Raw genomic sequence first — 24,759 nt, forward strand, 5'->3', positions numbered from 1 at the left:
AGCTCTGCCATGCGCCCAAACAGTGGTTCCTCCCCACATATTGGGTATCAGCGTACTCAGGACAAATTGGACAACAACTTTTGGGGTCCAATTTATTCTGTTACCCTTGTGAAAATACAAAGCTGGGGGCTAAAAAATAATTTTTGCGAAAAAAAAAAAATATTTTCACGGCTCTGCGTTATAAACTGTAGTGAAACACTTGGGGGTTCAAAGCTCTCAAAACACATCTAGATAAGTTCCTTAGGGGGTCTAGTTTCCAAAAGGGTGTCACTTGTGGGGGGTTTTAATGTTTAGGCACATCAGGGGCTCTCCAAACCAACATGGCGTCCCATCTTAATTCCAGTCAATTTTGCATTGAAAAGTCAAATGGCGCTCCTTCCCTTCCGAGCTCTGCTATGCGCCCAAAAAGTGGTTTACCCCCACATATGAGGTATCGTCGCACTCAGGACAAATTGCACAACAACTTTTGTGGTCTAATTTCTTCTCTTACCCTTGGGAAAATAAAAAATTGGGGGCGAAAAGATCATTTTTGTGAAAAAATATGATTTGTTATTTTTACGGCTCTGCATTATAAACTTCTGTGAAGCACTTGTTGGGTCAAAGTGCTCACCACACATCTAGATAAGTTCCTTAAGGGGTCTACTTTCCAAAATGGTGTCACTTGTGAGGGGTTCCAATGTTTAGGCACATCAGGGGCTCTCCAAACGCAACATGGCATCCCATCTCAATTCCAGTCAATTTTGCATTGAAAAGTCAAATGGCGCTCCTTTCCTTCCGAGCTCTGCCATGCGCCCAAACAGTGGTTTACCCCCACATATGGGGTATCAGCGTACTCAGGACAGATTGTACAACAACGTTTGGCATCCATTTTATCCTGTTACCCTTGGTAAAATAAAACAAATTGGAGCTGAAATAAATTTTGCGTGAAAAAATTAAATATTCATTTTTATTTAAACATTCCAAAAATTCCTGTGAAACCCCTGAAGGGTTAATAAACTTCTTGAATGTGGTTTTGAGCACCTTGAGGGGTGCAGTTTTTAGAATGGTGTCACACTTGGGTATTTTCTATCATATAGACCCCTCAAAATGACTTCAAATGAGATGTGGTCCCTAAAAAAAAAAATGGTGTTGTAAAAATGAGAAATTGCTGGTCAACTTTTAACCCTTATAACTCCCTAACAAAAAAAAATTTTGGTTCCAAAATTGTGCTGATGTAAAGTAGACATGTGGGAAATGTTATTTATTAAGTATTTTGCGTGACATAGCTCTGTGATTTAAGGGCATAAAAATTTAAAGTTGGAAAATTGCGAAATTTCCTAAATTTTCGCCAAATTTCCGTTTTTTTCACAAATAAACGCAAGGTTTATCGAATAAATTTTACCACTACCATGAAGTACAATATGTCACAAGAAAACAATGTCAGAATCTACGGGATCCGTTAAAGCGTTCCAGAGTTATAACCTCATAAAGGGACAGTGGTCAGAATTGTAAAAATTGGCCCGGTCATTAACGTGCAAACCACCCTCGGGGCTTAAGGGGTTAAGGTCCTGAATGGTAAGGCTACTTTCACACTAGCGTTTTCTGCAATCCGTCACAATGCGTCGTTTTGCAGAAAAAACGCATCCTGCAAAAGTGCTTGCAGGATGCGTTTTTTTCCCCATAGACTTGCATTGACGACGCGTTTGCCACACGTCGCATCCGTTGAGCGACGGATGCGTCGTGCTTTTGCGGACCGTCGGGAGAAAAAAACGCTACATGTAACGTTTTTTTCTCCTGACGGACCGCTTTTTCCGACCGCGCATGCGCGTCTGGAACTCCGCCCCCACCTCACAATGGGGCAGCGGATGCGCCAGAAAAATGCATCCGCTGCACCCATTGTGCAATGCAGCAAACGCTAGCGTTGGAGTCTCTCCCCGACGCATTGCGACGGGGAGAATCCGACGCTAGTGTGAAAGAAGCCTAATACAGCTGCACACTACATACTAGTTACTAGTAGGTAAAAAAGAAATCACCATACATAAAATACAAGTAAAGAAAGAAAATTATAATAAAAAACATGAATATGGTTTTCCAAAGACAGATGGAGTTCCAAAGACAGACTGATAGGAATTTAGATTGTGAGCCCCATTGGGGACAGTGATGATAATGTGTGCAAAATGTAAAGCGCTGCGGAATATGGTAGCGCTATATAAAAATAAAATTTTATTATTATGAATGATAAACATTCCCATAACTTCAGTAGTGAAACAATATTTTGTTTCTCTTGTTTGGCCCATTGTTGGGATGACACCATGGTTTTCCAGAAGCCCCTTTAACTGTGGAGCTCATCCACTGCGTTCTGGGGACTTCATAGATGACCTCTGTATCATATGGACGGGTAGTCAGGATTCTTGTAAGAGCTTTGTGGCGGACCTTAAGGGTACGTTCCCACGATCGGGAACAGCTGCGTTTTGGTCGCAGCGCACTTGCACTTTGTCCAAACCGCTGTGTTCTGTGATACAAGCCTCATGGATGGGATTTATGGAGGTCCCATGCCCACTGTGCTTCTATTTGACGCAGCGTAAACGAGCCGCAGCATGTCAATTTCTATTGCGAGGCGCTAGTCTCCACAACAGAAATGTCCACAATAGAAATGTATTGAATGAGGTAAATCTGCATGGTTCTGTGAACACATGCGGATTTACCTGCGTGATCAGAATTCAGCGCTTTGGACGCTGCGAAAATATGGTGAGTCCAAAGCGCTGCTACTTCCTGATCGTGGGAATGTGGCCTAACCCCTTAGACGTATCAATTCATCCTGGTTGGGAAAGACTTGCCGTCCTTGGGTGTATGGATATGATTGATATTGATCGCAGTATTTAGAAGGCAGAGAGGGAGCTCCTCCCCTCAGATCGGCACCCACTGCGTCGTCATCGCGAGGGCCCAATTGTTGCCATGGTTACCTGACGACGTCATGACTGCATCCGGGTCACCAGAGCTAGCAATCTTGTTAGACTATGCCCAAAGCGCGATGTAACAAGCTTGTGTGTCAGCACCGAACTGACAGTTATACAGCATTGCAATGCTTTATAACCGCAATCAAAGTGAAAGTCCCATAGAGGTAAAGTAAAAATATGAAAGAAAAAAAATATCAAAATAATAATTATAATCTATATTGTACCCATGAGTAAGCTCGGAAGTTCCGCATTGGAGTTCAGATTGGATTGGTTTAAGAGTGCCATGTCACATTGGCAGAACCCCTGATGTGCCAGAACAGAACGTGACGTCACTTTACAAACTACACCCCCCAATGAATTCATCTAGGGGTGCAGTGAGCATGCTGACATCACATGTGCCTCACAGAAATTTATCCCATGGGGCTGTAAAGAAAAAATAATTACATTTTTATAGCTAAAATGTTTTTGTTTTAGCACCAAATTTAACATTTTTGAGGGCCAATAGGAAAAAATGTCCCTCTTACGGTAGTTTGTTGTGCAATTTCTCCTGAACGCACCAATACCCTACATGTAATCAGGAACTACTTTTGAGGAACAGTGTAAACCTCAGAAGGGAAGGAGCGCCATAGCTCAGATTTTACTGTTATGGTTTGCAGGTGCCATGATCCAGTAGGAAAGCCCCTTATGTGCCAGAGCAAATTTTACAAACTACACCTCCTAATGAATTCATCTGATGGTGCGGTGATCATATTGACACCGCAGGTGTGTCACAGAATTTTGTCATTGGGCAGTGAAGAAAAAATAATTGTTTTTACCACAAAAAAATTGTTCTAACCCCAGATTTTATATTTTCACAAGGAAAAATGGGTAAGAATGGCACCAAAACTAGTCACACAATTTCTACAAAATGTGAAAATACCCCATATGTGGCAGTATGGTACTGCTTAGCTATACGACGAGGCTCGGGAGGGACGGAGCGCTTTTTGCCTCAGATTTTCCTAGAATAGTTTGTGGACTCCATATACAGAGCCCCTAAGTGTTAGAAGAGCAGAATTTCCCCCCCCCCCCAAGTGACCCCATTTTGGAAATTATACCAAAACCTTTATCCCAAGTCATGTGATAAGGCTCGTTAAAAAAGAGACAATTTGCATATTTCCCAGATGAGCATTGCGGCTTAAGTCTCCTCATCTCGGCATGCTTAACATGTCACTCTCCACAAGTAGAAACGTTACCCCTTGGATGCCACATAACATTTAAGATCACAGTTATCCTGTGCTGTACGCTGAGCATTTACATCGAGGATTCCATCTAAATCTCCAAATGACATGATTCAGATGAAACCCCTAGGGATCCATTCACTATAAAGAGTTACTCTGTGCTCTGTCTCTGTTCAGCATTGTCTTTCTTTTCAGAAGTGCACATAACTGTGGTCAACTGCACTTTTATGTACGCATAACAACACAGACACTGCTGGATCACAGGTCATACTGTGTTCCCAGTGCCTCCATCTGCCTTGTATTTCAGAGACTTAGATGGAAACCCCGGTGTAAGCGCTCAGCGTAGAACGCAGGATAAATGTGAGCCGAGCCTTACTGTGATGTTTGTGAGAGAGAATGAAAAAAATCAACAGCAAGTGAAGAATTGGTTTTGTGTATGTTTTACGCCATTCCTTGTGCAGTATAAGTGAATACGTGACCTTATTCTTTGGGTTGGTGCGATTGCAACGATACCAGGTTTATATAAGTTTTTGATGTTTGTCTGGTGTCACACACTAAGGCTATGTGCACACATTCAGGATTTTTAGCGTTTTTTTTAGCATTTTTTGGCCGTTTTCAGCCGAAAAACAGTAAAAAAAAAAAACGCTTACATAAGCATCCCAACATTTTTTAATGCTCTTCACATTTTTTGTGGACATGCTGCGTTTTTCCTATGGCGGAATCGCATTCCGGAAAAAACGCAGCATGTTCATTATGTATTTATTGGTATAATATTTTTTTAAAGAATTTGTAATTTTTTTTCACTTATACTTGGTCCCCATTATGGGACGTTCCCTTTTTTCCACTTTGATCCCAGGTATATTGCATTGCAATGCATTATACCTGTACAGAAATCTTCTTAGACCATGCTCTGAGAATGGTTTGAGCAGCTTTCTGTAGCTTGGTCACCCAGGGGTAACCATAACAATGAGCGGGCCCTTGCGATGACGTCCCTCCTCCTACGTCTCTCTTGCTGCCAACTAAATGTTGTGATCGCTCTCGATCACAGCATTCGAGGAATTAAATACAGAGGGGTGGTGCTGGCAGGGCTGTGGAGTCTGAGTTGGAGCCCATTTTGGTGGAGTTGGTGTCATGGAAAGTGAGGAGTCTGAGTCGGCGGTTTGGCTTACCGACTCCACAGCCCTGGGTGCTGGCACAGTCCCTGGCTGTTACTGCAGGAGCTCGGCTGATCATAGTGCTCTGTGTAGTGACCGATGGTGTGGGTCCTCACACCTCCTCCCATGCCGCTTAGTTGTCAGTACCGAACTGTCAGTTTAAAGTCATGACGGGCATAGCACGTCATGGTGCAAGGACTGACGCCTGCTCAAGGCGTTCCATGTCCGTCATTTGGTGTTAATGGGTTAATATGCATCTGCCTTGAGTATTAGCTGTGTAGAATTGATGGTTTATTGTCTTCACTGGGTCCTAAGTGACTGTCAGTAACAATATCTATACATTTTTATTTTAATAAGAAATTGTATTCTTATAAAGACTTATGTATTTTAAAGGAAGGGCTTCTGCTGTTCTGGCATATTAGGGGCTCTGCCAATGTGACATGGCACCCGCAAACTGTCCAGGCACATCTGCACTCCAATATGGCTCTTCTTCCATTTGAGCTTTGCACTGTGGGTGAACAGTATTTTTTGAGCACATGTGGGGCATTGCGGTACTCGGGAGGCAAAACAAATTTTGTGGTCTATTTTCTCCTATTATCACTTTTGAAAATGAAAAACTGTGGGCTAAAACATCTTGTTGTTCTTTTGCGAGAGAGCCAGTAACTTAGCTGTCTCCTTTCTGTTTGGTTTACTATTCCAGGGGGATCCGAATTCTGGGTCTAGGTTGATGATTCGGCTGTGGCGTCTACCAGCCACTCTCTTGCCAGGTATTGTCTCTTAACACCTTTGGCAGCTGCTGGCTAATAAGTAACATATGTGAAAGGCTCCCTCCTGATTAATTATAGTGGGCAGCCCCATTCAGATACACGATTCTCTGCCATAGAAATGTCTGCTGTGAGGATACCAAGTGTGGGCATGCTTTCAGGAAATGGCTGCTTGTATCCCGAGCATTTTGGGAATGACGGCTGTGCTGCGCCTGATTAGGAAGGAAAGTCCCACCTCCCTGGCGATTTCACGGTATGAGGAGGCACGTTTTATAAGTGATTATTTCAGCGTGTGCAAGGAGCATAACTAAAAGAGCCACCTTGTCCAAATGCAGCATTAGTGCCGCACAAGGTGGCTCTTTTAGTTAAGGTACCGTCACACTAAGCGACGCTGCAGCGATACCAACAACGATGACGATCGCCGCAGCGTCGCTGTGTGGTCGCTGGGGAGCTGTCACACAGACCGCTCTCCAGCGACCAACGATGCCGGTCCCCTGGTAACCAGGGTAAACATTGGGTTACTAAGCGCAGGGCCGCGCTTAGTAACCCGATGTTTACCCTGGTTACCGTTGTAAATGTAAAAAAACAAACACTACATACTTACATTCCGGTGTCTGGTCATGTCCCTCGCCTTCAGCTTCCCGCACTGACTGAGCGCCGGCCGTAAAGTACAGCGGTGATGTTACCGCTGTGCTGTGCTTTACGGCTGGCCGGCGCTCACCAGTCAGTGCGGGAAGCTGAAGGTGAGGGACCTGACCAGACACCGGGAATGTAAGTATGTGGTGTTTGTTTTCTTACATTTACAACGGTAACCAGGGTAAACATCGGGTTACTAAGCGCGGCCCTGCGCTTAGTAACCCGATATTTACCCTGGTTACCAGTGAAGACATCGCTGAATCGGCGTCACACACGCCGATTCAGCGATGTCGGCGGGAGATCCAGCGACAAAATAAAGTCCTGGACTTTCCCCAGCGACCAACGATCTCCCAGCAGGGGCCTGATCGTTGGTCGCTGTCACACATAACGATTTCGTTAACGATATCGTTTCTACGTCACAAAAAGCAACGATATCGTTAACGATATCGTTATGTGTGACGGTACCTTTACAAACGCCTGGAGGGGGGACAGGTTCCCTTTAATCTAACCCGAGCTCCTACAGGCAATTACTGTACATTCTACAGTAGCAGGGTCGGTAAAGTATCCTGGCCGAGTGATCCTTGGAAACCCACCCATTCTTTTTTAATTGATCACTTCAGTCTTGTGACATCAGCGCAAACTTTTTTTGGTGGTTTGTTTTTCTTAAATTTTATGGATTTATTTTTTTGTTCAAATTTTACAGGAAAAGAAAAAAATAAGCATTTTAGAGTTTTCACTATCATTTATAGGTTAACAACCAATCTTTTACTATAGTAATAGTTAAACATTTTCAAGTAGATAAAGACTAAAATTTTACAAACAGACAAACACAGGACTCGGAGAAAAGAAAAGAGTGGGAAATGATGTGGAATGTTACGACCTAGTTATATCCATCTCATAAAGGTTATATGTTTAACATGAACCAAAAGGAATCCCAAGGAGACCAAACAAGGGTAAATCTCTCTACAGTATTGTCATTAAGGGCTGCCCGGTGCTCAAAGTTCCTGATGTCTTTGATGCGAGAATATAGATCTCGTTGGGACGGTGGAGAGGCTTGCCTCCCATGGTAGGCAATCACACCGCGTGCTGCTGTCGGCATATATAAAAGCAATCTAATGGATCTCTTGGATATGGATTCAGGGAAAATATTTAAAGGGAACCTGTCAGCAGATTGTGCCGCTATAAGATGCAGCCACTTTCTTTCAGGGATTATCTACAGCATTTTATAATGCTGTATAGAAGTCCCTGATCTGACCTGCAAGATAGGAAAAATAAGCTAGATTATACTCACCCAGGGGGGGCGGTCCGGTCCGATGGGTGTCGCAGGTCCGGGGCCTCCCCAGCATAGCGCTCCTGTGCAGGTGTACTTATCTGCTCTGTTGAGGGTAGAGGAAAGTACTGCAGTGCGCAGATGCTGGGCCTCTCTGACCTTTCCTGGCGCCTGCGCACTGCAGTACTTTACCCTCAACAGGGCAGATAAGAACACATGCGCAGGAGCGTGATGCTGGGGAGTGATGAAGCAACAGGGCGGCGTTGCAAGAAGATGGGAGGCCCCGGACCTGCGACACCCATCGGACCGGACCACCACCCCGGGTGAGTATAATAATACTTATTTTTCTTATCTTGCAGGTCGGACCAGGGGCTTGTAGACTGCTTAGCATTATAGACTGCTGTAGATAAGCCCTGAAAGGCATTGGCTGCATCTTGTAACGCCCAAAACTGCTGACAGGTTCCCTGTAATTGAAAGAGCTGAGGACTTAATGAGTGATCCACTCCAAAAACTTGCTTAAGGCCAGTTTCACACGTCCAGATAATTCCAGTACCGTACAAAAACGGTACTGGAGTTATCCGTGTCCGTGTCCTCACGTGGCACATCAGTGTGGCACACGTGTGCCGCCCGTGTGCCCACTGGGTACCACACGCACCGTGCAGGAGACAGCGCTAAAGTTTAGCGATGTCCCCTGCATCGTGCTGAATCGGCGATTCATATCTTCCCTGCAGCAGCGTTTGCTGCAGGGAAGATATGAATAATACTGTTTAAAATAAAGATGTATCTGCCCCCCGCCCCCCCACTAAAGTCAATGGGTCCGTGTAAAAAACATACCGCACACGGACGTTGTCCATGTGCAGTCCGTGTGCCGTGCAGGGGACAGCGCTACATTAAGCGCTGTCCCCCCCACTGGTGCTGAAGCCCCAATCATATCTTCCCTGCAGCAGCGTTTGCTGCAGGCAAGATATGAATAATACTGTTTAAAGTAAAGATGTATCAACCCCCCCCCCCCCCACCACGTGCTGAAAATACTCACCGGGATCCCTCGTTGGCTGTTGCTGCTTCCTCTCCTGGCCACAGCTTCTCCTGTATGCGGTCACGTGGGGCCGCCGATTACAGTAATGAATATGCGGGGCAGATACATCTTTATTTTAAACAGTATTATTCATATCTTCCCTGCAGCAAACGCTGCTGCTGGGAAGATATGAATGGGGCTTCAGCACCAGTGGGGGGGGACAGCGCTTAATGTAGCGCTGTCCCCTGCACGGCACACGGACTGCACATGGACAACGTCCGTGTGCGGTACGTGTTTTACACGGACCCATTGACTTTAATGGGTCCGTGTAATACGTGCGCTCCCACGAACACTGACATGTCTCCGTGTTTGGCACACGGCCAAACACGGAGACACGGTCCGCAAAAAATCACTGACATCTGAAAAGATGCAGTGATTTTTATGTGTCTACGTGTGTCAGTGTCTCCGGTACGTGAGGAAACTGTCACCTCACGTACCGGAGCCACTGACGTGTGAAACCGGCCTAATGAGGAGTTGGACTATCACCCAGAATGGTTTAATCAGTGGACAGTCCCAAAAAATGTGATATATAGAACATATAGAGAGGACGCAATTCCAGTCAAGCACAGACGTCTTTAGGATCCTGCACATTCACCTTTAGGCCATGTGCAGTGCTCCGAGGTGTGTGCCCACCTCATCTTCGCGCACACAATCTCTTACAAGCCCCTCCAGGGACGTTCTGTGCCTGGACCATAAAAGAGCATATGGGAAGAGAAGGGCTGTGTGTTCCAGTGGTGACTTGGTCAGGATGCTGGACCACCCTGATGACTTGGGGTCACGGATTTACAGGCAGTCAATTAAAAAAAAAAAAAATAACGCTAACAAAATGATACATCGTTTAGCTTGGCTAAAAACACCATTTATCATGTAATTGCCCACAGGAGCATAGGGACAACTTAATTGTCCATTTACTCATGGCAGGTTCCCTTTAAAGCTAGTGACGTAGAGATGAGTTGAGGTGAATAAGGGGCGGCTGGGGAGGCCTGATGCCAATGAATGCGCTGGAACCTCTTCAGGAATTCTCTCACTCCTCTGTTTCTTGCCCTTGTGTAACGCAGCAGGACTGCAAGGTGGCTTCTGTCATTGGGGAACATGGTGACGAGATGCCCAATTACCCAGAGATCTGACCACTGCTTTCCCCTCTGGTGTCAGCTGCAAGGAAACACTGATCTGCATCAGCCAGGACCGGTGTGCATTTCTATCTGGACATGAGATGGTTAAAGGAGTAAGCTGCTGTGCAGACATATGGGAATTGTCTCTAATGATGGGCCTCATTGTGTTCTTGTATAATGGGAATGTAAAATGTCAGATTGTTATATAGTCAGCTGTCAAATCTGCTCCAAAAATGCATAAAAAAAGGGAAAAGGAGCAGAAAACGGAGCAGATCGCTATTGTATTTTGTGGAAAACATGTTCTAAAAAAGCAGTGGGAACGTAACACAATCTCCAGCATAGTAAAGCGCCTGCTAAGGAGATCGGGTGGATATTTGTGTGTGTATGTATATGTATATATGTATATATATATATATATATATATATATATATATATATATATATATATATATATATATATATATATATATATATAAATATATATCCGATTCTAACTCATCGGGTATTCTAGAATATGCATGTCCACGTAGTATATTGCGCAGCCACGTAGTATATTGCACAGCCCACGTAGTATATTGCACAGCCCACGTAGTATATTGCACAGCCCACGTAGTATATTGCACAGCCCACGTAGTATATTGCACAGCCCACGTAGTATATTGCACAGCCCACGTAGTATATTGCACAGCCCACGTAGTATATTGCACAGCCCACGTAGTATATTGCACAGCCCACGTAGTATATTGCACAGCCCACGTAGTATATTGCACAGCCCACGTAGTATATTGCACAGCCCACGTAGTATATTGCACAGCCCACGTAGTATATTGCACAGCCCACGTAGTATATTGCACAGCCCACGTAGTATATTGCACAGCCCACGTAGTATATTGCACAGCCCACGTAGTATATTGCACAGCCCACGTAGTATATTGCACAGCCCACGTAGTATATTGCACAGCCCACGTAGTATATTGCACAGCCACGCAGTATATTGCCCAGCCCACGTAGTATATTGCCCAGCCCACGTAGTATATTGCACAGCCCACGTAGTATATTGCACAGCCCACGTAGTATATTGCACAGCCCACGTAGTATATTGCACAGCCCACGTAGTATATTGCACAGCCCACGTAGTATATTGCACAGCCCACGTAGCATATTGCACAGCCCACGTAGCATATTGCACAGCCCACGTAGCATATTGCACAGCCCACGTAGCATATTGCACAGCCCACGTAGCATATTGCACAGCCCACGTAGCATATTGCACAGCCCACGTAGCATATTGCACAGCCCACGTAGCATATTGCACAGCCCACGTAGCACATTGCACAGCCCACGTAGCACATTGCACAGCCCACGTAGCACATTGCACAGCCCACGTAGCATATTGCACAGCCCACGTAGCACATTGCACAGCCCACGTAGCACATTGCCCAGCCACGCAGCACATTGCACAGCCCACGTAGCACATTGCCCAGCCACGCAGCACATTGCCCAGCCACGCAGCACATTGCCCAGCCACGCAGCACATTGCCCAGCCACGCAGCACATTGCCCAGCCACGCAGCACATTGCCCAGCCACGCAGCACATTGCCCAGCCACGCAGCACATTGCCCAGCCACGCAGCACATTGCCCAGCCACGCAGCACATTGCCCAGCCACGCAGCACATTGCCCAGCCACGCAGCACATTGCCCAGCCACGCAGCACATTGCCCAGCCACGCAGCACATTGCCCAGCCACGCAGCACATTGCCCAGCCACGCAGCACATTGCCCAGCCACGCAGCACATTGCCCAGCCACGCAGCACATTGCCCAGCCACGCAGCACATTGCCCAGCCACGCAGCACATTGCCCAGCCACGCAGCACATTGCCCAGCCACGCAGCACATTGCCCAGCCAGGTTTCTTACAGGTTTAAAAATAAACATATACTCACCTTTCCGAGGGAGCCCTTGTAGTCCACGGCAGGTTCCGGTCCCAGGGTTGGTATGAGCGCAGGACCTGTGATGACGTCGCGGTCACATGACCGTGACGTCATGGCAGGTCTTTCTAGCGCAGGCGCGTAGGGCCTGTGATGACGTCACGGTCACATGACCGTGACGTCATGGCAGGTCTTTCTCGCGCAGGGCCTGTGATGACGTCGCGGTCACATGACCATGACGTCATGGCAGGTCCTTCTCCCATACCATCTTTGCTCCTGGAACCTGCAACGGAAGATGGTGGCGGGAGCGACTACGGAGGGTGAGTATAGCAGGTTTTTTTTTAAAATTTTATTATTTTTAACATTACATTTTTTACTATTGATGCCGCATAGGCAGCGTCAATAGTAAAAAGTTGGGGACACACAGGGTTAATAGCGGCGGTAACGGAGTGCGTTACCCGCGGCACAACGTGGTCAGTTACCGCCTGCATTAATCCTGTGTTAGCGGTGACCGGAGGGTAGTATGCTGGTGACAGGCACTGACTGCGGGGAGTAAGGAGTGGCCATTTTCTTCCGGACTGTGCCTGTCGCTGATTGGTCGCGGCAGCCATGACAGGCAGCTGGCGAGACCAATCAGCGAATGAATAACCGTGACAGACGGAAGTGACCCTTAGACAATTATATAGTAGATATGACCAATATGTGACCAAGTTTTTACTATTGATGCTGCCTATGCAGCATCATTAGTAAAAAGATCTAATGTTAAAAATAATTTAAAAAAAGTAAAAAATCATTATATACTCACCTTCTGCCACCTTTCCCGCTCCTCACGACGCTCCGGTGACCGCTCCATGCAAGCGGCAGCAGGTTCCGGTGCTAAGGATGGTATGCGACAAGGACCTGCCATGACGTCATGGTCATGTGACCGCGATGTCATCACAGGGCCTGCGTGAGAAGGACCTGCCGTCATCACACCCTGGGACCGGAAGCTGCCGCGTGCACCGCGCACAGGTGACAGAACTACAAGGGGCCCTCGGATCGGAAGGGGAGTATGTTTATTTTTTAACCTGTGACATACGTGGCTGGGCAATATACTACGTGTCTCTGTGCTGTATACTACGTCACTGGGCAATATACTACGTAACTTGGCAATATACTACGTCACTGGGCAATATATTGCGTGGCTGGGCAATATATTGCGTGGCTGGGCAATATACTGCGTGGCTGGGCAATATACTACGTGGCTCTGTGCTGTATGCTACGTGGGCTGGGCAATATACTACATGGACATACATATTCTAGAATACCCGATGCGTTAGAATCGGGCCACAATCTATTTTTTTTTTATAAATATCTAAAACCATGTTCTAATAAGGGAAAGCCTAGCAGAGGACATCCCCTTTAATGGGGCCACCTCCCTGTAGTTTGCCGAGTTGCCACCAATTAGTTGCCTATTCTTGTAGTTCAGGTTAGTTGTGCTTTTTCTTTTTCCGCCTGATCTTCTGACTGGCAGAGAATTATCATGTATTGGCAGACTGTTGTATAGTTGCTAAGCATCTCGGGTGGGTGACATAAGCTGGAATTCTGCTGTAAAAGTATTCCTCCAAATAAGCCATAAATCATTAGTGTGATGCTGTTATATATATTAAAAACGCCTCCGTTTTTTCTTGGATTTTAACTTTTATTTATCACCCTTGAAATGAAAAGTGTCTAAAGACGGTCTGGCTTCTGTCAGCAAGTGCAGCACAGCGTGGCCGGTGTAGTCGAGCTTTTCTTCCTTCAGTATTAGGTTTTCTGCAGCAAAACCTGATCTTCTTGGCAGGAAAGAAGCTGCGTCAAAAACGCAGGTATAGTTGCGTTATTGGTGCGTTTTTTTCTTTGTACATGCTAATGTCCTTGGATTTTCAGTAGTAAATAATGATACCTGCGTTTTTGCTGCATTTTTTCCATCACCCATTCCAGTCAGTGGGTAAAAAACGCTGAAAAAACGCAGCAAAAACGTTGAAAGAATTGACATGCTCTATGTCCAAAGGATTTTTAAGAATAATAGCACACCTCATAAGAGTCCAGTTTATTTATGATGGGTGTGTTCTTGTAGCCTCTCCGCACACTTCTCACAGCAGATAACAGACTGCCGTGTAAGCCGTAAATCACTGCTGAGCAACTAGGGTTCTGGTGAATTCTTTGATTACTCTCTACCCTAACGGTCTAGTGTATTTTGATTGCACCTATTGGGAAACCTGCTCCATACTGTGCTGCACTCTAAAAGTACAAACATGCCCAAAAATAATCCTGGTTGTACTTTTGGAGGGTTCAGCATGTGCAGACTGGACGGTTACAATCAGGGCTGTGGAGTCGGTTAGCCAAACCTCCGACGCCTCAATTTGCCGGACTCTGACCCCACAGCACTGGTCACTACTGAGCATGTACATAAAGTGCAGCACAGATTCATCTCCACTGAAAGCCCAGATCCTTACATCAGGAACAGTACAGACATTTATTGGACATTTCATCCTGCATTGTAGTACTGTACCCAATTTATGATATTTTAGGAGTTGGTCCACTTTATACGGATTCCACCAAAATGGACCCCGAACCACGACTGACTTCACAGCCCTGGTAGCAATTGCCAGTTACAATGTAGCAAAATGCAGCACCTCATGTGCATATAGGGCTGTCACATTTTGGGTCCAGACACCCATAGATTGTGACACACGGATGTGTGAATGCGACTTTACTCAACAGGAATTTGCAGGTACTTTTGAAAACTGTGTCTTCCTACTAGTCCTCCAAATCCCAGAAGGCTATGTGCACACAACCTCCTTTAGACACTGGTGCACTTGCCAAGCCTTCCCGCTTTAGGACACCCTCAGTGCTCATTTCCCTGAAGCGGCATCGTTGGTGGTACTACTATCATTCTTGTGGTTTCTGAGCAGAAACTGCCACGGAGAATCAGCATGTCAGTTCTTTCAGTTCTTTTAACCACTTCATGGTTTCTGAACCCTGAAGTATTTAAAACAAATGACATAAGATGGTGTCCAATGTTTTGACATTTTTGGGCCATATTGGAAGAAGAGGAGTTGTCTTGGGCCACACACGGACTTTTGGTTATGGGACGATGATGTCACCAAAGGTGGTTCTTCCCTTGGAAACTATACTGATTATGCATAGCTGACATTATCAGTGAAGTTTCTGTTTTAAGGTAGGTGGCCCAGCGAGTAACCATATCACCACATTTGCCCTGTGGGGCTTGGGTTTTTGGCAACCAAACGGTCTAAACAATCCCCCAGCCTGGGACCACCATAGAACCCCCAGTCTAACAGAGGACAGCTGGGGTAGCTTAGGAGTGAGCTCATTGTCATAGGAGTGGTGGGGCCTGTTTGCGTCCAGAGTTGAAATGGTGGTTTTTGCATTTTTGTCCTGCTGACCTCCAGATAGTTCACAGCCTGTGAAGCCTTTCTGCTTACTTCCTCTCAGCTTTCTCCTTGTCTTCTTTCTCCGTGCTTCATGCTCCTCTTCCTCCTTATATCAGAATAAAAGAAATTTGTTTCAGTATCTGGTTCTAATTCACTAAAAAAAATCTGTGTCATTTCCCGTAACTCAGTCCTGCCAAAGCCGGAAAAGAATACCAGTAATTGTTCAGAGAGCTAAATCTATAGAAAATACTTCTAGAACTCTTGTCCTCCTTCACGTGGTGGTGTGAGATATTCCTGAGGAAGCTGAGCGGATGCTTGTTGGTGTGATGAGGTACTATTATATAAGGCTGAGGTCACTCATGGTGGTGACATTGGTGGGGCGTGTGTCTGAGGTGCTGCTTCGTAAATGTTGCAGCGATTTTCTGCTGCATCATTAGATATTAATTGTTAATGGCCTGCCTATGGTTAAAAGAAAGCTGGCACTGGATTCAGGCTGCCCAGACAATGGGCCTCATGAATCGGAGCCTGGCTGCACTACTGCTCCGGGAATGTTTTACTCTGAAACGCTGTGATGTTTCAGGGAAAGCCTCGTTTGAAAAGTCGTCTGGGAACTATAGAGACCTGTGTTGTGTAGCGTGGCCCCTGGCCGGCTGCTTCCAGCCGCACTGCAGATGATTGGCAGGTCTGTCCTATGTGTGCACATAAGAGGGGTGCATCACCCTGGAGGGGGGCTGGGGAAGACACGCGGGAACCACAGTGCTTCATAGTAACGCACATCTGTCCACAACTGCGCAGCCACGCTCTGGTTCAGGCAGCATGAATCCAGTGACTGGTTCATTTTAATGTCTGTGTGCTTTCTATGTGTGACCACCGCCTGACGCTAATGCTTCTTTCACATTTCCAGTTTTTTTAATCCGTCACAATGCGTCGTTTTGGGAAAAAAACGCATCCTGCAAATTTGCCCGCAGGATATGTTTTTTTCCCATAGACTTGTATTGCCGACGGATCGCGACGTATGACCACACATTGCGTCCGTCGTGCACTGGTTACATCGGGTTTTGGCGGACAGTCGTCACAGAAGAACGTTGAAGGGAACGTTTCTCTGTGCGTCACATCCAGTGTTTCTGACTACGCATGCCCAGCAGGAAATATCGCTCTCACGATCTTTCCTCACCCTGCAGTCTGACGGAAATGTTAAAGCACACACTTCCGTAGGTACGTCGCACCGACGCTTCGTGACGGCCCCGTACCGACGGAAATGTGAAAGAAGCTAGCATTCCCTCCTCCAAATTTAGTGCGCTTATCTGTTGTGCTCATCACTTTATACTGGCTTGTTCATCTGATGCTGCCTCCATCTTGTTTTTCCCTTGCATTTGATTCAAATACTTAGAAAAAAATTAAAATAATAAAAAAAAAATAAACTGAAATTTAAAAAAAACTAATATATATATACACGTGCACACATGCATACATACATGCACACGTATGTGTATATATATATATATATATATATATATATATATATATATATAATTATTCAGTGGTTTAATGAGAGGCTTCTAATCTTACTTAAAGGGCAGAACCCACAGAATAAATAAGAGTATATAGTTCTGATAACCCTGGGATCACTGGGGTAGTTGCCCTAGAGCGGCAGGGGATTTTAGACTGAAGTAATTGTTTTTTTTTTTATTTTTTCCTCAATTTCCCTACCTTTTTGTATCAGTTTTTTATAATTTATAGGACCCCCCTTTGCTTTCTAGATAAAGCACGCACGGCGTGAGGCTGGATCATGCGATACGAAGCGAGTCGTGCTCATCAGCACTGTCTGCACTCTATAGTGCGGAACTGCTCAGAAATTCTCTTGAATGTGCACTTACCAGCAGAATAAAGAAATCTTTTGTTAAAATGCCAAATAAAGGTTCCTTTGTTCCGTGGAAAAGACGATCTTAGTAATGTCCCACCTAAGCCCACTGTCCTTCATGAAATGGGTCGGTGGAAGGTGAAGATGTAGCTTTCAGAATGGCTAGGTTAGCGTATGTTCTATGCCAGCCTTCGCTGTAGACCAGGGGACCATCTATGCGCACATTTAATTCTTCTTTCTTTTCTGTTCAGGAATGGCGCACATTCAGCGGCCTGAAGGGGAACCCGGCAGCCTGTGATGATTGTACGAGAAGACGTGATAACACTCACAGACTGAAGAGATGGTGATTGCACGGTCTGCTGGATTAGAAAGCTGAATTATCCTCCCATTGTTAGCAGTGTCCGTCAGTCATCGCTGCACTCGGGCACATGCATATCCCTACAGAAAGTTACCAGTATGTCTGTCAGCGCTACGGAGGACGACATCCCAAGGTTCTTTGTTGGCTGTGAGGAATCTGACGAGGCTTTGGATCAAGGCAAAGCTGTGAATGTGGACAATCTCTTTGCGAACATTGAAGATGATGAAGAGGATGATGATGAAGAGTATGACTCTGTACGTATCGTGTTATATTCTTTTTCTCTCAGTCTGAAGCTTCTTTATATGTAGCCAGGGCGAGAATGTTTGAGAAGGGTCGTTATTCCACTATTTGCTTCTGGGGTTCTTAAAAGAAACTTTTCAGGTCCGCCAATGCTTTTGAAGTGCCCCTATAATGCTGTGTAGCTATATTTATGTTCTAAAATAATATTCTTTATGTCCTTTCCAACTTAATACTTGGCAAAAAAGTACATATAGTTCCTCTTGTGCTATATATCTTAAAGCACCACTCCAGCATTTTTTTTTATATTCAGAGCTGAAGTGGTACCACCAATGTACGGTCCCTGACCCCAGTATTGTACTCACCAGCCGACTTCTTCAGCTCTTCCTGGCGCTGCTTCGGGCCTGCGCCCCCATCTTGTGACCGCAACTTCTTACTGGCCAGAAGTCATAGATAGCGGTCACAGGCTGTCAATGTAAGTCTGAGAGCCTCGTTCAGGTCCTCATAGACTAACATTAAAAAGTGACCTCCGGATCTCCCAGCGAACACTGGAGCGATCCAGCAGGTCCCAACCTGCAGAAGACCGACTGAAGAGGCGCCGATAAGGTAAGGCGTTGGCTGGTAAGCATCAGACTAAGTGCAGAGAGCTTAGAGTAGTAGCACCAATCCAGCGGTAAAAAAAAAAAAGAAGAAATAACTGAAGTGGTGCTTTAACAAGGAGCATTCTGGCTGGCATCTATTCAGTCAGACTTGTCCTGGCCTTAGTAATTGTGGTCACACCACATTGGGCATTATGGATGTTCTCTGCTTTGCCCAGTGCATCTCCTCCGTTCAGTGATTCTCACACATCTCTACCCGACATGCATAGTGACCAGTCCGAATCGATGTGACTGCAGACTTATGAATCCCCCCAGCGCATACACTGTGCGGTGAGGATTCACCGATTTCTGAGCTAGGACCGGTGGGTATGTATGAGTTATGTATTCTCTCGGCCAGGGCCCATCTAGTGGGCTCAGGTTCGCTCCATACACTTGTATTAAGCAAGGCCACACCGTGTCCAGTAGGAGTGGCCCCGCTCCATACAAGTGTATAGTGTGCGGCTGCGCCCACTAGGCGGGCTCTGGCCAGGAGTACGCATTCATCACCGCCGTTCCTGACTCTGAAACCGGCGAGTCCTCACAATGCTGTTGTCACATCGCTAGCACTGCAGTCAATCAGTGGCTTATGTCATCATCCCTGGCAGAGCTACTTATCTCGCTGCGTCTGAGACTCCTCACTGGACCTGAGCAGGGTGAGGAAAGCAAAGTTTGATTTCTTGGTTCTTATACTGCAGCTGGGGACCGCGGTTATTTCTTAACCGGGAAACCTCTTTACATGTTGACCTTCATCCTCATTCACACTTGTGTGTCACATCAGTAATTGTAAGCAAAATTAAATCTGTGTCTTAATCCAAATCTGTAGTGAATAAAGCCGCCATTCAGAGCTATAGAATATGCTTTTTATGATGGGGCTTGTTAAGACGCAAAATCAATAAGTGGCTATAAGCTGATTATTTATTTTTCAGCCACCAGAGCGGCAGATTGTGGTGGGGATCTGTGCAATGGCCAAAAAGTCCAAGTCAAAACCTATGAAGGAGATCTTGGAGCGTCTGTCACTATTCAAGTACATCACCGTGGTTATATTTGAAGAAGACGTCATACTGAATGAGTCTGTGGAAAACTGGCCATTGTGCGACTGCCTCATTTCCTTTCACTCCAAAGGTAATGTATGAAGTCAGCAATTTACAGCCGCTCTGCGCAGCACAGGTAAATGCCAGCGCCCCTTGTTCTTGTGAGGCTCGCCGCAGACTCCCTACCGCTGTGCCTCAGTCCTGGCACGCGCTCATCTTTCCCCTAGCTATATGGTCAATGTTGGCAACATTCCAAACTGATATCATTGAAGTCTATGGGAAAGCGGGTCGGTTAATTGGTGATGAGCAAACGTGCTCGGATGACGTCTTAGCTGAGCATGCTCGGGTGTTAACCAAGTTTCTGGGCATACTCGTATATTATGTTAGAGTCCCTGCGGCTGCATGATTTGTTGCTTTTAGCCTGAGTACATGTGGGAATTCCCTAACAAACTAAACGTAACAGCATATTCCCTGCTGTCTAACAGGCAATCCCGCATGTGTTGCTGCTGCCTAACAGGCAATCCCGCATGTGTTGCTGCTGCCTAACAGGCATTCCCGCATGTGTTGCTGCTGCCTAACAGGCAATCCCGCATGTGTTGCTGCTGCCTAACAGGCAATCCCGCATGTGTTGCTGCTGCCTAACAGGCAATCCCGCATGTGTTGCTGCTGCCTAACAGGCAATCCCGCATGTGTTGCTGCTGCCTAACAGGCAATCCCGCATGTGTTGCTGCTGCCTAACAGGCAATCCCGCATGTGTTGCTGCTGCCTAACAGGCAATCACCGCATGTGTTGCTGCTGCCTAACAGGCAATCCCGCATGTGTTGCGGCTGTCTAACAGGCAATCCCGCATGTGTTGCTGCTGCCTAACAGGCAATCCCGCATGTGTTGCTGCTGTCTAACAGCCACCAATCATGCATTAGCAGAGACTCTAACATAATATATGAGCACACCCAAATGCTCAGATAACACCCTATAAGACATTATCCGAGCACATTCGCTCGTCACTATTAGTTATCTGTTTTTCATTAATTTGACATGGATCCATTTTTGCTTACTGGATCAGTTTTAGATGAATAATTATTTGAACCCTCACATGTCCAGTTTTGTATGTTACATTTTTATTTTTCCACATCCAGAGAAGGAAAACGATCTGTTTCAAATGGGGGAACAATAGGTGGCTAATACCGGATTCCTTTTCCATTTAGTTCATTAAAAAATTTTTTTTTTTTTTTTTTTGAGCCAAAGGATAGTTTTCCAACATTTAGCTCATAGGTCGGTGAAGCCGTCAAGGCACATGCTGAATGTCTTCATAGCGGGTCTATCGGGTAGATGGAGGCCATTGTAGTGGACTGCACTCTTTACATGGATGGGATCCTATTAAAATGTATCCATGAAGTAGATGGGATACTAGCCCATTCTATCCGCTCCCCCTCTGACATCACAGGAATCCATTTAGTGTATCCAACATCTGTCACCTGTAATGGCATCTGATTAATGGATGCATGATGAGACCGTGCTCAATGTATCTGTTATACGGATCCCACATTACATTTTTGGATGGTAGATGCCCCTGTTGGAGTATGTTCACATGCTTTAGCCGCAAAGAAAATGCAGTTTTTTACTGTCCCAGCAAAGTGAATGAGAAATGAAATCTCATGCACATGTTGCTTATTTTTTCCTTGCAGATTTGAAGCCTCTGCAGCATATCTATTCTTTCAGCGTTTTTTTTTTTTTTTTTTGCAGCATTTTTTCGTATAGGAAAAGCATGCCCACTCCAGTATTTGCAGCAAATGTTGCTGTATTTGTAGCATTTTCATTCATATGTTGGAAACTTTTTGCCATGGTTTTTCTTTTTTTTTTTAATTTATGCGCAGATGAAAAGCATCCTGTATATATTGCATCAAATTTTGGAAACAGACTCAGCGTGTTAATTTTTTTTTCCATAACTCAGTAATACACATTAGAACAAAAACTTTGTAATAAATCTTATTAGAGAAATCTGCTTCTTTCTCCGCCAGGAAAGAGCGTTCATTCTCTAAATTGTCAACTCTTGGGTAAAATTTGACTGCAGTGAATACAGACCCCACAGAATGTCTGTCTGCCTCTAGCTGGAGCCCCCGCTCTCCATAGGAGGTGGTCGTTTTAAAATCCTATAGAGAAGGGAGGCGCAGGACAGGGATTCTGCTGTAAGGCCTCTTTCACACTTCAGTTGTTTGGAGTCAGTCACTACCGACATAGTGACGGATTGACGGATCCGTCACAATTGTTGAGAAAACGGTTCTAATGGATCCGTTTTTTTGACGGATCCGTCACTTGGGGGTTGTCTGGGAAAAGTATCTACTTTTTGGAGCATGCGCAATTGAAAAAACGGATTGGGGCGACGGATTCGCCGAAAAAACTGTTGCGGCGGATCGGTCGCCCATAGGCGGCCATTCTATGGAATGGCGGACGCGACGGATCTGTCGTGATCCGCCATTTCGGCGTTGACAAAAAACGTTTCAATGTCCGTCTATTTTCAGAAAACGTCCGCCAAATTTTGACGGATCCGTCACATGGCGGATGGAACGGACGACCATCCGTCACAATCCGTCGCTAATGCAAGTCTATGGGAAAATAACGGATCCGTCAAAAAAAATTGACGGATCCGTTATTTGAGGAAAATGGCGGTTTTAGACTGACGCCAAACAACTGAAGTGTGAAAGAGGCCTAAGATGACATGAAGGACAATTGCAATTCTCCATAGAGTTTTCTGAGCACCAACTGTCCTCTATCTCAGTAATGAAAATCTCTCTATGCTGAATACCGATTTTACCCATGTATTGAGGATGAATGATTGATTAATCCTGGTGGAATAGGAGGCAGATTTCTTTGAGATATATTGCGAAGTTGCTTATTTTCAAGTGATTTCATATTGATTTCTGAAATAAAAATTAAAATGTTGGTTACACTTTAGCAAACAGAATTCCACAATAGTTTTTGGTGGATTCCGGTAATTTCGGCCAGCATGGTGAGCTATTTTAATTCTGCAGTTTACTGCTCGTTGCCTAGATAACCAGCCACCTCTGCAGGGTCTCCTGTGTGGGCAGAGCCTCCTGGATCCGGCTGTCTTTGGTGCCCCTAGTCTCCTCCTACACTGCTGATGTACGGCTATCTTGGCTCCCAGCACCGGAAAGCAATGCTGCCACCGATCCGAGCTGTCAGTCAGGACCAAGCTTAGGTGCTCCTGGGGCCATTACTCTTCCGTCCTGTTGCGGTTTTGACTTTTTCCCCTTCATAAAATAAAGCTGGAAGATGAATGGCAGCAGTCCTTGCCTTCCAGTGGGCACTCATTCACATGAGCAGCTTTCAGGTCATCATATATCTTCAATCTGAGTATTGATCAGTCTCCTAGTACTAATAATATCTTGTCGGCCTGGAGCCTTCGTGGTTTATTGCTGGTTATTGCCTTTCAAATGGCATAAAATGAGCTGCGAGATATAGGCTGAAATGTTTATATAGTGCTGTTATAGGGGGATGTTTCATCTGAAAGAACCCCTCTAAAAATGTCGTCTGGAGCGATGGGGTAATAGCCCAGAGATCATCTCTGAGTAGCAGCATCACACACTGGATTTTATCAGGAAAAGCCAGATGTCCTATTACAGGAGAGCCTTTCAGATGGCTGTGGCCTCCCAAGGGGCAGGGGCTCATAGAGGCGGCTCTGAGTGGGGGAGTTCCTGCTATGATGTCCCTGTAGAGCATACATGTAGTGGTCATCCTCACGCACCTTAATCCACATTTCTATTCTCTCACCGTTTTGGTTGGAGTGCCTACTTACTATGTAACACATATTTGACAACGCTTTTTTTGTTTTGTCCCTCTAGGATTCCCGCTGGATAAAGCCGTAGCTTACGCAAAGCTGAGGAATCCATTTGTTATCAATGACCTGAATTTACAGTATCACATACAAGACAGGTGAGGAACCTCTAATGGTCTTCTGCTGAGGACGATTGTGCCACATGGATGGACTTGTTTTTTTTTAAGGATTTTTTATTTAATAGGAAAATCCAATCACAATCTTCTCATAAGATCACATTAGTGAAATCGATGTTCCCAGGCAACCAAAAAAGGTTCTCCATGGATCTTCAACCTCCTACGTACTGCTCAGAGATGTTTCCAGAAATCTGGCAAATTATAAGCAGTTTTCTTGCTTACAATGTTTTTTCTCTTTCCTCTGCTTATCTGTTAGCAGTGCCACAGGGGTCTTGGTGATCTTTTACTGGTGGGCTGAGACCATCTTCAGGATGTCCCCTCTACTTGCCTCCTTTGAGGTCGGTGCTTGTAGCCATAAGTCTCGGATGGCGTATTACAATTTACTCTCCTGGGAACCCGGTTTTACAAATTTTTATGATATTAAAGAGCTGTTGTGTTAATCACATCACTGTCGTCCCGGGCAGAGTGCGATTGGCGAGGCCAGGGAGAAGAACAAGTGATTTGTCTGAGGTCATTCTTCAGCTAAACTCCTGGGAAGCTTTTTATCAGAATCTGACCTTGACTTTACATCTGTGTGTTTTGCTAACAGGAGAGAAGTTTACAGGATCCTTAAAGATGAGGGGATTTTGCTTCCACGATATGCTGTCCTTAATCGTGATCCAAATAAACCAGATGGTACGTAGCGATCTAATGATTGGTTTTTTTTTTTAGAATATTTCTTTACTTCCAGTAGAATTGTTTGTCTGCTACCCATCACTACTGCTAGAGTTATGGTAGGTTTTTCATTTTTGCATAAAAAGTCTCTTTCTAGGGTAAATTAGAATATTATTTACCCCAAGACACGCATTTGTGGGGCAGGAATCCGCTCCATCACCCTATGGAAGAAAAAAATATTCAGATCTCTCAGTAAAGGGAATGACCGTACAAACTACGTGCCCCCTTGGCGTGCACCTCCCCACCTACATGTTCTCCCTCCGTCTCCACCCTTTTCTGGCTCTATAAGGCTGGAGCTGTCAGTCAGAGAGGGGGTGGACATACAACGCTCCTGTATTTTGATAGCTCTATGACTGCAGTCTTCTGAATCCTTTCCTGACGTTCTCAGGATTTTCCAGTGTTGCAGGCGATCATGTAGCCATATGTCAGCGATTTGCATACTT

General features: G+C 45.4%; 1 protein-coding gene across 7 annotated transcripts in view; it reads left to right on the forward strand.

Annotated features, from left to right (window-relative positions):
- The window catches only part of LOC138665154 (inositol hexakisphosphate and diphosphoinositol-pentakisphosphate kinase 2), a 210,248-nt gene that overhangs the window by 23,409 nt on the left and 162,080 nt on the right, over positions 1 to 24,759 (forward strand). For 6 of the 7 annotated variants that reach the window (XM_069752444.1, XM_069752437.1, XM_069752419.1 and 3 more), the window contains exons 2-5: positions 17,621 to 17,981; positions 19,529 to 19,724; positions 23,494 to 23,584; positions 24,192 to 24,277. In XM_069752444.1, the coding sequence (XP_069608545.1) occupies positions 17,826 to 17,981; positions 19,529 to 19,724; positions 23,494 to 23,584; positions 24,192 to 24,277 (529 nt within the window). In that variant the 5' untranslated portion in view covers positions 17,621 to 17,825. Of the gene's footprint in view, positions 1 to 6,007; positions 6,075 to 17,620; positions 17,982 to 19,528; positions 19,725 to 23,493; positions 23,585 to 24,191; positions 24,278 to 24,759 lie in introns of all 7 variants that reach the window. The other variant, XM_069752428.1, reaches the window with a different exon arrangement.

Source organism: Ranitomeya imitator, chromosome 1 (genome assembly GCF_032444005.1).
Source record: "Ranitomeya imitator isolate aRanImi1 chromosome 1, aRanImi1.pri, whole genome shotgun sequence".
Lineage (NCBI taxonomy): Eukaryota > Metazoa > Chordata > Amphibia > Anura > Dendrobatidae > Ranitomeya > Ranitomeya imitator.